General features: G+C 35.9%; 1 protein-coding gene across 1 annotated transcript; it reads left to right on the top strand.

The window, feature by feature from the left end:
• The first annotated feature begins 10222 nt into the window (after positions 1 to 10222).
• Positions 10223 to 11236, top strand: LOC107874089. Its single transcript, XM_047403499.1, has 3 exons — positions 10223 to 10318; positions 10469 to 10633; positions 10742 to 11236. The coding sequence occupies exons 1-3, from the start codon at positions 10223 to 10225 to the stop codon at positions 11234 to 11236; spliced, it is 756 nt and encodes a 251-aa protein (XP_047259455.1).
• Positions 11237 to 12259: the final 1023 nt, after the last annotated feature.

The raw sequence follows: 12259 nt of genomic DNA, 5'->3' as shown, positions 1-12259 counted from the left end.
TGTTTGATGATTAATCATATAACCAATATATATTATTTAATAGAACGTGTTAAAGATATACGATAAAGTGCATGTAGTCTATCGTAGATAAAGCCTTAAGTCGATAACAACTGAACGTTAAATTCTACTAAAATGCACATTTATACCCTAAAACAACAGCTTTACACTTGAAGCAAAATAAAGACTAACTATGATCTGTTGGCCATGCTACATATGGCTCTTTTGTGCCCAGATTTCTTGCATATTGAGTACCTATTCCTCTTTTTGGACTTGAACGTCTCACCGATGCCCTTAGAATGTTTGACTTTCTTTCTTCCGAGTTTAGGATCGTAGGGGGTGGAGAAATTTTAGTGTCTAGCAATTCTTGTGGCACATTTCATTCAGCCTCTGGAGAGACAACGTTAATTGCTTTCGAGTATGCGAGGAGGTAACTTGCAGTTTTATAAATTGACGAAGAGTACTCATAGATGTAGTTTTCATAACCTACGCCATCGCCATACTTTGCCCGCAAAGCTGTCATCGCATGTTCGCACGGCATTTTCACCAAGTCAAATTTCCGACAAGAATAACTCCTCTCCAAGAGATTGACATTGGCAGTAACACCATTGTCGAACACCGTGTACTGGTCGAGAACCCCATTTGGATTAGTCACATACAAGGAATCGCTCACATTCTTGTTATCCCTTAGGATCTTTTCCGTACAAGGCATAAATATGTTCTTTTTACCATTAACATAGGCATACCGCTCCCTAAACTTTTCACCAAATTTTTTAGTAATTGAATTGAATATGTTTGACACGGGGTAATCCCGTTCATCCATCAAAACTGAGTTGAGCGACTCACTGATGTTTGTGGTTATTACATCATACCTATTGCCCCGGAAAGTATGCTCTACTCTATTTTTCAAAACTAAGCATATTTTCAAGGACATGCACTGCCTCGGGGCAACTATACTTCAATTACTCAAAATTCTCACTAAACTCATCAAAGGAATATGCCTTTGCCCCGGCTAAAATAGATAAAGATGTTCTCCACAGTTTTGATTTACACGGAGATTTTCAGCAAGGTGCCTCATGCAAAGTCCGTGATGTGCACGACTATATACACGAGAGAAGGCATTGGCGATGCTAATGTGCCTGTCGGAGATAACACATAGATCTGGTTCATCTTCTATGATAGACTTCAACTTCTGGAAGAAGAAGGTCCAAGAAGCATCATTCTCTTTATCGACGACAAAAAAGGCAATTGGAAAGATATGATTTTCGATGTCCTGTGCAACTGTACTCAGCAACACGCCCCCGTACTTTCCATACAAATGTGTTCCATCAACGGTAATTACCTTTCTCATGTGGGCATATCCCCGTATGCAAGCTCTGACTGCTAAGAAGTAGTAAACGAACGACCCATTATTTGGTTTACCATGGTTGAGTAGGAAGACCCTGGATTCAACAACTTCACCATGTGGGAAAATCTGGCAAGAAAGCATATCCGTGCTTCGGTGTTCCACGAATGATGTTCTTCATAATTACACTTCCTTTCCAACATATCCAGTAGCTTGTGCGGCAGTGCAGCTCCTTGAACACAATCCTTTGAATTTCACTTATGCTTAGATCCTTACCATCCTAAAAATAATTTACGCATAGTGAAGCAATTAATTCAAATGATATTTTCTTGTGCTTGTGGGTGGTGTGTTCAACACCGCACGTGTGTACTCCGATATACTTGTATATGTGAAATCTGTCTGACGTTTCATACTTCCTTGCCCGCAATAACCAGCTACAACCAGGAGATACGCATTTCGCCTTCAATAATTTGGTGCAGTTCTTCTCCATACTATAATCAAAAAACCGACTCACTTCTGCTCCGTCTAGTAGCATTTTGAGCTGTTTCTTGTTGGCAAATGTTTGATCACGATAGAAATTGATTCCGTCGGAGAAGGAATATACTGGTTGGGATCTCGTTCCACATTCTTCTTCCGTATCTTGCGAGTCCGATGAAACATCTTCCATATGCACATAGTCATCTTCCATATTCATGGGATGATCATCATCGCTCTCGTAATCATTAAAATTATCGTCGACTGTCGGGCACCGAGGTGGGGATGATGATGAATTCATTGGTCCTTCGAAGGACCTGTCAACTATATTTATCCTTAAAATAGGCCTAAAATCATCTGCATCAACATCCATCATGTAGAGAGACACACGTGCATCATTATTTATGATCGTAGGATTCACCTTTTTCCCTCAAATGCATTAGATAACTAATCACCACATTGCTCGACGCGCAATCTAGATCTTTGCTCTGCATTACACTTGCAACCAATTCGTCGTATGAACTGTTGTGGTGAACAGCAATGGGCAGTGTCACCTTGGTAAAAGATCTCCATTTCCAACATCTGGGAGTACTCACCCATTCTCCCATGAAATCACCTGAAACCAGAACAAATTCTGTAATAGACATCCTAGAATTAACCTTTATTGACGGTAGATTAAGCTTAGGGTCTATGTCGGGATGTATGCACGATCGATGAATGACGATGACGGGTCGATGACTGCGCAGATATCCGTACAGAAACTTGAAATTGCAAATAATGCTTCTAATTAATGGTCGTTAGGTTTATGGAACAGAGAAATGAACTTGGAGTCGCCTCAATTATTGTAATGTACTTCTAAAGAGTTTTTAACTGATGTGACTGATTTAAAGCTTTTTAACAATGGTGAAAAGTGTGTTTGAGAATATAATAAACTAATTTGGTAAAGTGGATGCAATGGACAAGTTTATGAGGTTTGTGGATTGATTTAGAGCTGATCGCCGAAAAATAACGCCGAAAAGGACGCCGAAATCGGAGCATTTTTTGGAGGAAAAAAACCACCTTCTATTTTTAGCTTTTGAATTTTATTTTTTTTTATATTTTTGAAAACCTAGATATTTTATAATGGTGGATGATGGAGTGAGTTGAAGTGTATTATTAGAAACTTGGGATGAATTTGTTAAGTTAGAAATATTGGGTTAAAGTGTAGTATTAAAAAACTTATGGGTGAATTTATTGAGTTGAATAAGTTTGTGGTGAGGTGGATTAAATGGGGTATTTGACAAATTTTTCACAACTTTTTAATAAACCACTAAATAGTTTTCAAAAAATTCTTTTTGGCCAACTTGCCCCATACTCTAATGAAGGATTTTCAAGTATCTCCAAAGAGACTGTCTGTTCTTGATCGAACAAACAACAATAACTTACAACAGCAATATAGTATGCTGAACAAATAAAACATCCTACACTCTTAAGAAAAGATTTTTAGGCAGTGTCCCGAAAAACATGATACTCCCCGTTTAAAAAGAAATGATCTACTTTCTTTTTTAGTCTGTTTAAAAAGAATGACCTTTTTTCTTTTTTGACAATACGTTAATTTCAACTTTCCACATGACATATTTAGGACCACAAGATTAAAGAGCATTTTGGTACATTTGATACAACTTTAATTTAATACCACAAGATTCAAAAGTCTTCTTTATTTTCTTAAACTTTGTATCAGGTCAAAGCAGATCATTCTTTTGAAACGGAGGGAGTAGTAAAATAGTAATATACAAAGAAAATGAAGAAACCATAGTAATGCACATTGAGAAATGAAAAACTTCCTGATAACTAAAATAAAACTAATAATAGTGAGAAGTAATGAAGGGGCAAGCTCGCTGCCTCTCCCACTTAAAGTGCAATACCGCTCGACTACCTATTAACCTTCTATACTTATCTGTCACCTCTTTATCTTTCTATTTAGAGTCATATCCTAAATTTTTGTCGATGTACTCAAGGAAAGTCAATGTTAGTTTGCCAGTCTTGCATGCCCTAAACATAATATGTATGAGATGTTTCTATTAGTTTCAGGAAAGCTTTTGGTAAGATGGTGCAACTTCTTTAAGGCAACCAGATTTAGTTTTTCTCTTTGCCTTAGCTAGGCAGATTGAAGACCCTCAATTAAAAAAACACACATTACAAAAATATATAAAGGTAAATCGAGGAGAAACATTCAAACAATAAGGGTAGTAACAAATAGTTATTTATCTAATAAATTAAAGACGAATATACTGTAACAAATTTAAAAAATGAATCTAGTCTAAACAAAAATGCCTAACGAATCTACTTGGAGGAGTTTTTAATAGATTGTGCACATTCACTAATATCTATAAAATTAAATGTGGTTATTTCTGAGAAATCTTAAGTGATGGAATATAAGTACAAACAAGCTTTGAGAAATAACCGCTCAAGGCATGCAAAGTGGTCACAATATGCTCTCTAGTAATGACCAATTCTTTCAATAGAAAAAATTCAAGAAAGGAAATCCTTTCTCAAACACTTCATAGTCCTTGCCTTTGTCGAACAAATATGTTAATTCAACAACCTCGAGCTTTGGCAACTTATAATCGATAATGCTGATCAATACATCATTGCAAAAGAAATATTGCCTAAATCTAAACTCTTATAGTTTTGTAGAACAGCACCAGCACGAGAAATGAATAAAAGTGGTGAATCAGGGTGAAATCCATAGGAAAGATCATAGAAAAGGTTGTTCCAGTTATTACTTCTTTAATCTTATTCAATAGCACACATTAAAACTGCCCTACCTTGGGAAATAGTATAACATCAGAAGGATAATAAAAAGGGATTCCACCCAGACAGACACTACATTAGATTTTCAGAATCAAAGTCCTCTCAGTTGGCTTGAAATATTAATTCTAGTCAGTTGTCCCTAAGGATTTATTGAAGCAAAACTCTTGCAGCCTTTTATCTTAAGCGAGAAGCAAAATGAAAAAAAAAGTGATAGAAAAGCTTAAAAAACACCCAAGGAAGGATTACAATTTTTTTTTGCTTTAGACCAGAACTCTTCGAAATGCAAATATAATTCTCATGAAATAGTCTGAAAAAGTTAAACTACTGACATTATTGAATCTCAATGTGTCCAATCTCGCAGAAAAATAAAAAACTTTCAAATTTTGATCCGCCTTTCATAATTGTACATTATTTGAGTACTATTTTTTGATTGAACAATAACACACAATATTGAACTGTTAACAATATAAAACTGAAGAAGATTAAGAATTATAAAACTTCATGGTCGAGAGAAATTAGAAACTAATTAAATGAATTTTGACGTAAACAATTGAAACTAGAAAGCCATGAGGATATGAGTATACATATCTTACCAATGCGAATAACGTAAAAAAAAAAAAAAGAACGAATCACCTAAAGGAAAAGTTTCAAGCAATGAAATTGCAATACATGCATAAGGCCTTAAACATTTTTAAAATATAAAATAATAAGACAAAAAGAAAAAGTGAAGGCAAAATAAAATGTCATACCTTTGTTTGTTGATTCTGATGCTAAGATTTATTTGAGACATTTTTCAAGAGAGTGGTTAGTGATGAAAGGGAAAATAGAACAATGAGATTGAGAGATTACTGTGAATATTGAGTAAGAAAATATCAGATATAAGGTGAATTCGATAGTTTGATAATATCACGTTAGACATTGTCCGAATATAAAATTGTAGAAGTATAATGCAAATAATCATGAAGGCAAGTACAAGGAAAACATGAAGTTTTATACCATTTGATATTTTTCAAAGTAAATAATCTCTTAATTTCTTCTTAGTCTGATATTGCAATAACAAGTGAAATAACATAACCTGCCGGGTTAAATTCATCTTCTCTGTTATTTAAATTTTCCTGAGAGATATGCGTTTAATTTTGATTTATTTTTAGATTTGAAGGATCAATGGCAATGGGTGAAGGGAAGAGGGAAGATCGAGGGTTTGATGCTTTGAAACGGAATGATGTGTTGTTTTTACGAAGGACGGACTGTTTTGAAATGGTATTTAATAGATTCATTAAGAAAACTAAATCGACATATTTTTAATTAAAAATAAGAATTAAATTGAAAAAACTCCCAAAAAAATCACAAAAATGAAAGAGATAAATCAAAAAAGTGACTTTTGAGGCATGTCACATCAAACATTCTATAATTCATCCTTTGCATATATAGAAATAGAGAGAGATTCCAATATTACTGCTTGAGGCGTCCTTATAACGATAGTTACAAAATGAAGTTGTCCTTAATGTTATAAAGGTCCTAAATAAGTCTAAAGAAACTCAAGTACTAAGAATTCGGATGAATTGACGATAATATTAACTAGTGACTGAATCATGTCCGGCATTACAAAAAAAAAAAAAGGGGGGGTTCTATTTTTGGCTTGGAACAGGCTATTAATTATCACCACCTGTGCCTGTGCTCGTCAGTCGTCACTCTTATTAATGTTGTTTTAATTATAAAGTGAAAGCTGAACAAGCATTTCAAAGACACAATAATCATCGGCCACCATAATACATAGTCCTAATAATATCGGTGAATATCGTTCATATAAAAGATGTGCTATTAATTTCTATTCCCTTTTCCCCTTGCCCTTGATCTCATGATGAATGGGAATTTCTTCTTAGTTTTGTATTCCTTCTTCTCATTATTTTTCTGTCTCAATTACTCAAACTCACAGTTTTAAAATTTAAGATGTGGATATTTACAAAATCTTTTTATTTTAGGGGAAAACAAAAAATCAGCAGACAAAGACAGGTGGACCCTAAAGGTATAAAGGGACCTCACGAATATGCGGGGCTTCTTATGCAAATGTCGGCAAACACAAATGAGCCAAGTTTTTTTTGGATAACTATGACTATTATCAGAGTAACCATTGGCCTATGATCACCTAATTGAAATATTTTTTATTTTTTTCATACTCTCATCTGTCTTAAATTATTCCTTCTAAATTTTTTAATTTAATTTTTCATTTTATTTATCTTTTTTATTAATTAAGATAATTATTTTTTTCATATTTTACCTTTTACATTAATTATTTTTTATTCAAATTAAGATGTAAACATCATTTAATAGGAGCACTATGATAAACTAGCAATGTTATTAATTATTTTTCTTCATCAATATGTCATCTCAATTTAGAACGAGTAATTTGAAACGGAGAAACTATATTTGAATGCAAAAACAGAATAAAGATGACCATTACCAAGTGTATGGTGAATTTAAAATTAGAATTTTATAGGTGTATGTTTTAAAATTTGGGCGAACGCTATCAGATGATATCTCAATAATAACAATAACAAACTTAATATATTCCTACCAAGTAGAGTTTAGGAAGGTTAAAATGTACGCAATTTATATCAGTATCTCTAGAAAAGTAGAGCGACTATTTTCGATAGACTCCGGCTCATAATCAAATCTGAGTTCTGAATCTTTTTTTTTTTTTATACATATTTAGTTGATTTCTTTATACAAACACAAAGTTTAAACTAATTGGGATATTGAGTTCATCAAATATGTGAGTAACCTTCTAGCCTGCCACTGCCTTCGCCCTTTATTTTTGTCGATTGAGGAAGCAAATTTACAATCATCTTGATATATATATTTACAAGAAAATACAGGTTAATGCAGGCAAAGAGACGTAGCCAGCCAAAGCAAGAATCATCACTTAAACAAGATGAGAAGGGAAAGAGTCTTTAATTTATTTATTTTTTATTGTACATATGAAGAAAATGGAGGCGGAGGAGAAATCCTGACAAATCTATCCATTTGCACAAGTTTTTAATGAGGTCAAAATCAAATGAATGTCCTTCATGAAGACATGGGTATAAATTGATTCAGCAAAACCAAAGCCTTAAGCCCTTGGGAACAATGGCTATTTTCCCGGTAACAACTGCAATCTCCAAACCACTCAGAAAACTTTTCTTGCAAATATGGGAACGCAACAGAGAATAAGAAGGTTATTAATAACAAGGAGAGATCACCAAGGGTATGGCGAGATAGATAAGATTCGCTAATCTTGATATCAAGTCTCGATTTTCACTTTCTAGAATTAAAGAAACTCTTTGTGTATAGGGCTTGTGTCCCTTTTAATGAACACAAGGCATAAATTTAAATTAATCAGGCTAGAATTAAATGAATGCTGAACATCGAATAAAGAGAGAGAGAGAGATCAGGAGGGTGTCGATTGAGGATGGGAATTTCAAATCTATCATTGACATATATTTATATAATACAAATAGGAAGATAAAGCGTTAGTGGACCAAATCGACAGGACCTCCTTTGCTCAAGCAAATAAGTACATGAAAAGAGAAGTAGCTAGCTTGCAAGCTAAAACACAAAGGGTGTCCCCTAACTCAAAAGCAAGAAGATGAAAAGTGGTCCTCATGAGTTAGCCCGAGTAGTTGGAGGAGTCCCAGGACTAGACAAGGAACCCCATACTTCTCCAAATACCCTTTTCGTTATATTCCCCCTTTTAGGTGGTACCCTTCCTTTGCCGCCATTATTATTGCTGCCTTGTCCATGGCCACCACCAGATTCTTGATCTTGTCCACTACCTTCATTAGAATTGCCTGTAGCTCTCTCGCCGCGCCGACCTGATTCACTCATGTTTAATAGCTGAGTTTCACCCTCTCAACGCTACTTTTCTTTCAGGAGTTGGTACGTAGTTTATATAGATTTTTTTCAAAAAGAAAATTAAATGAGAAGTCCAGTCATGAAGGAAAGGCAATAGACAAGAACTGGTCCTATGAAAGAGCATGCGCATTTGTACACTTGCATTTTGTGACATAGTTTGAGATTTAGATACTTTCAAAATTTATTTTGGTATTTAATCACAAGTTTGAAAAAATTAGGTGTTTAGACACATTTATGATATTATTTATTCTTTCATCTAAATCTATCACATAAGTTTTAAACTTTACACTTTAGTTCCTTGCCTCATTCATTTAATATTTAATATTTAATATTTCCCACCTTTTTTTATATTTTCATCATTTTTTCATATTTTCTATTTTAATTTAGAAAATTGTCCAAGAAGCCACCAATAAGAGCTTCCTTTTTCACCAATAATTTTTTATTCCAACCACTTTTCCGACGAAAAATTGTTCACGACAACTGAAAATCTCCATTCTTCACTTGTCTCCATTGTTGTTCCATCCTTTTGGAAAAAAAAAATTCCAAATTTTTTTCACCATTTCTACTAGCTCGAAAAGCTTTCCAAATCCGCTTAATACTTCGTCATTAGATATATTTCAGTAGTTTAGAAGTCCTACACATACATTTTTCCATCCCAGAGCTAGGAGGGCAACGATTATATCAAAAATCAGTCGATTCGAGTCTTTGTACGGACGTATTCATACCAGTGATCGACCAGTCATCGACCATCTATAGACCTAAACCTTGATCTATTATTGATTTATGTGGTCTATTATGGCAGTAGCTGAGGTAATTGTCGTGTGTGGTAATTATATGGGTGCGTAGGAGGAGGGTCCCAACTGTTGGAGGTGGAAATCATCTACAAAGAAGACAGTGCCCATCCCGCTGTGTCGCAATGGATCGTACGACGACATGGTTCGAAGCGCAATTGAGAGCGGAGAATTGGAATACGAGCCAAAGAACATTATGATTAGCTATGTAATGAATAGGTGGGGTAAAATACATCTCATGTTCATAAATAATGAACAGCATGTGTCGTTATACATGTTGAATGTCGTTGGCAATGGCTCTATGCCATTATTAAGAATAAATATCGTTCCGGGGTCTCCGACAATCCCGCCACCACAGCCGACAATCGACGAGAATGATTCATTTGAAGATGAGAGTTTGGATGTTAATCCAATGGATTCAGAAGATGATTAAATGGAATTGAAAGATCCAATTTTCTCTGAAGAAGTGGGAGAAGAGTGCGAATTGGGAGCACAAACCAACCACACTTTCTCCGACGGAACTACTTTTCAGGTAAATCAAACATTTAGCAGTAAAAAAGAGATGAAATTATTGTTGGACGTAGCAGCTGTGAGAAATTCTTTTGATTATGCTACATTGAAGAGCTGCAGCAAATTTCTCAAGGTGAAATGTGTTTGTCCTAGCTGCGGGTGGATGTTGAGGGCGAAAAAGTATGAATGCACGGACAGATTCATTATCTATAAATACATTGCTGATCACAGTTACAGCGTCAAATACGTCACCCACTGCCATAGGAAAATCTCGTCTAAAGTCATTGCATTGCTGTGTGTGAACATATATCGCGAAGGAAAGGGTCCAAACACTAGCGAGTTTCGGAGGATCGTTTTTAAGAACTTGAAAAGTAGACCAAGCTATTAGAAATGTTAGCTTGGGGGTATGATTGCCAAGGAAATGGTTCAAGGGACAACGGAGCACGGGTATTCCTTCTTGCTTGCTTTTTCGTACATGATCGACGCTTTTAATGTTGGAACTACCTATTCCATCATGGTAAACAAGGTCAATTGTAGGTTTATATACTACTTTTAATCGTTGGGCTCTTGTATTAGGGGTTTTTCCCACATGAGGAAGGTTACTGCGGTCGACGACACTCATTGATACAACAAGTACAAGGGCGTGTTGCTAAGCGCTATTGCACAGGATACGGAGAACCATATTTATCCCATTGCCTTTTGTGTCGTTGACAAGGAGAACGATGCATCTTGGACGTTCTTCTTTGAGAAGCTAAAGTCTATTGTGGTCGATGGACCAGATTTGTGCTTTATCTCCGATAGGCACAAGAGCATCGCCAACGGCATCGCAAAGGCATAAAACCATGCTCATCACGGGTACTGCATGAGACACCTAGGTGAAAATTTTTGGGTAAATCACCACTGCGGAGAACACCTCTATCTATTCTACAATGCGGCAAAGGCATATTCTCCCGAGGAGTTTACCGACCATTTTGTGGAATTCAAGAACTACTATCCCGAGGTAGCCTTTTTCCTCGAGCATGAGTTTGGTTTTGAGAAATGGAGTAGGGCATATTTCCCCAGCAACAGGTTTGACGTGATGACTACAAATATTGTCGAGTCGGTGAACACTATATTGATTGACGAAAGGGAGTACCCCGTGGCATCCATATTCAATTTGATTGCCAAGAGGTTTGTTGAAATATTCAGGGAGAGGCGTGCCTGCGTCCTCAAATGTAAGGATAACAAATTTGTTCCCACCGCCGAAAAGATCTTAAGAGACAATATAAGCGAGGGCGACTCCTTCTATGTGGAGAACATAAGCGGAGACGAAAGGCAATACACTGTGTTCGGAAGTGGCTGTACGGCAAAAGTTGACCTACTGGAAAGGTCGTGTTTTTGCAGGAAGTTTGACCTGTTCAAAATACCATACGATCACGCGATGATCGCTTTGTGATCGAAGCACGGTGAAGATTATGGTTTGAGAGTCTATGATTACTCTTCGCCCTTGTATAAAGTGGAAGAGTACCTCCTTGCGTATTCGGAATCAATTAATGCTGTCCCTTTGGAGTCCGAATGGTGCATGCCAAAAGAATTTCTAGACGTGAATATTATTCCACCTCTCGTGTTCACCAAGCTCGGAAGGAAGAAAAGAAAATGCGTTAAAGGCGTGGGCAAGACTTTCAAGTCAAAGAGGAGGAATAAGTGTTCAATGTGAAAGAGACCTAGGCACAAAAGAACTACTTGTAACAATAACAAATTGTAGTTAGTCTTGTATGAATTTATGTTTTTGTAAGTCACGTCAGTGCATATATTTTGACAAACCTTCAGTTGTCTGATTAATGCCAGATTTATCGACTTAATTCTTCGATTATTATCGACCTTTTTCAAATATTGCATATATTATGTGTCCGGTCTATTTCTTTTATTCTTTATTTAACACATGGTATATTATTGATCTAATTTACAGTTTATTAAAAACCCTAAATATTCAAAGGGACAGATGTGAACAGTTGAGCATTTATTACACCTCAAAAAAGTTGGTGCATGTCCAATCACATGTTGCGTTGATTGGGTATACACTACCTCTCTTCGATTTTCACTATTCACACGTTTACCAATGAAAGGGCGGGAAGACCAAAGGGTTCTATTTTGGTCTATATAAACACCCATCTACTGCACCCAAAATTCATCTTCATCACCTCAAAATCAGATTAAATCGACAAGATGTCAGGCATTCCTTTGAGACCCAGAAAGAGGATCAACCGTAACTATGACCTTCTCCTTCTCCGTAACGACTTCAATCGCCTCTTCTATGGACTGGGGCAGGACCGGGAGCATGTACACCGCGAACTCCGATGAATTGCCCATTTTTTTACGGGAGATTGTGGAGTGGCTCAACATGGAGCCGGAGGAGATGATCACCCCCATCCCCTTAGTTTTATGTTTTTTTATTTCTGTTTTTTTTTTCGTTTTAAGT

Source organism: Capsicum annuum, unplaced genomic scaffold (genome assembly GCF_002878395.1).
Source record: "Capsicum annuum cultivar UCD-10X-F1 unplaced genomic scaffold, UCD10Xv1.1 ctg4331, whole genome shotgun sequence".
NCBI lineage: Eukaryota > Viridiplantae > Streptophyta > Magnoliopsida > Solanales > Solanaceae > Capsicum > Capsicum annuum.
Note: the sequence above shows the minus strand (reverse complement) of the source record. Positions and strands in the feature narration are given on the sequence as shown.

Coding starts and splice junctions, on each gene's coding strand:
- LOC107874089 (XM_047403499.1), top strand. CDS start 10,223: ATGGTTCAAGGGACAACGGAGCACGGGTATTCCTTCTTGCTTGCTTTT. Junction 10,319..10,468: donor GAACTACCTATTCCATCATG/GTAAACAAGGTC, acceptor GCTATTGCACAG/GATACGGAGAACCATATTTA. Junction 10,634..10,741: donor TCGCCAACGGCATCGCAAAG/GCATAAAACCAT, acceptor AATGCGGCAAAG/GCATATTCTCCCGAGGAGTT.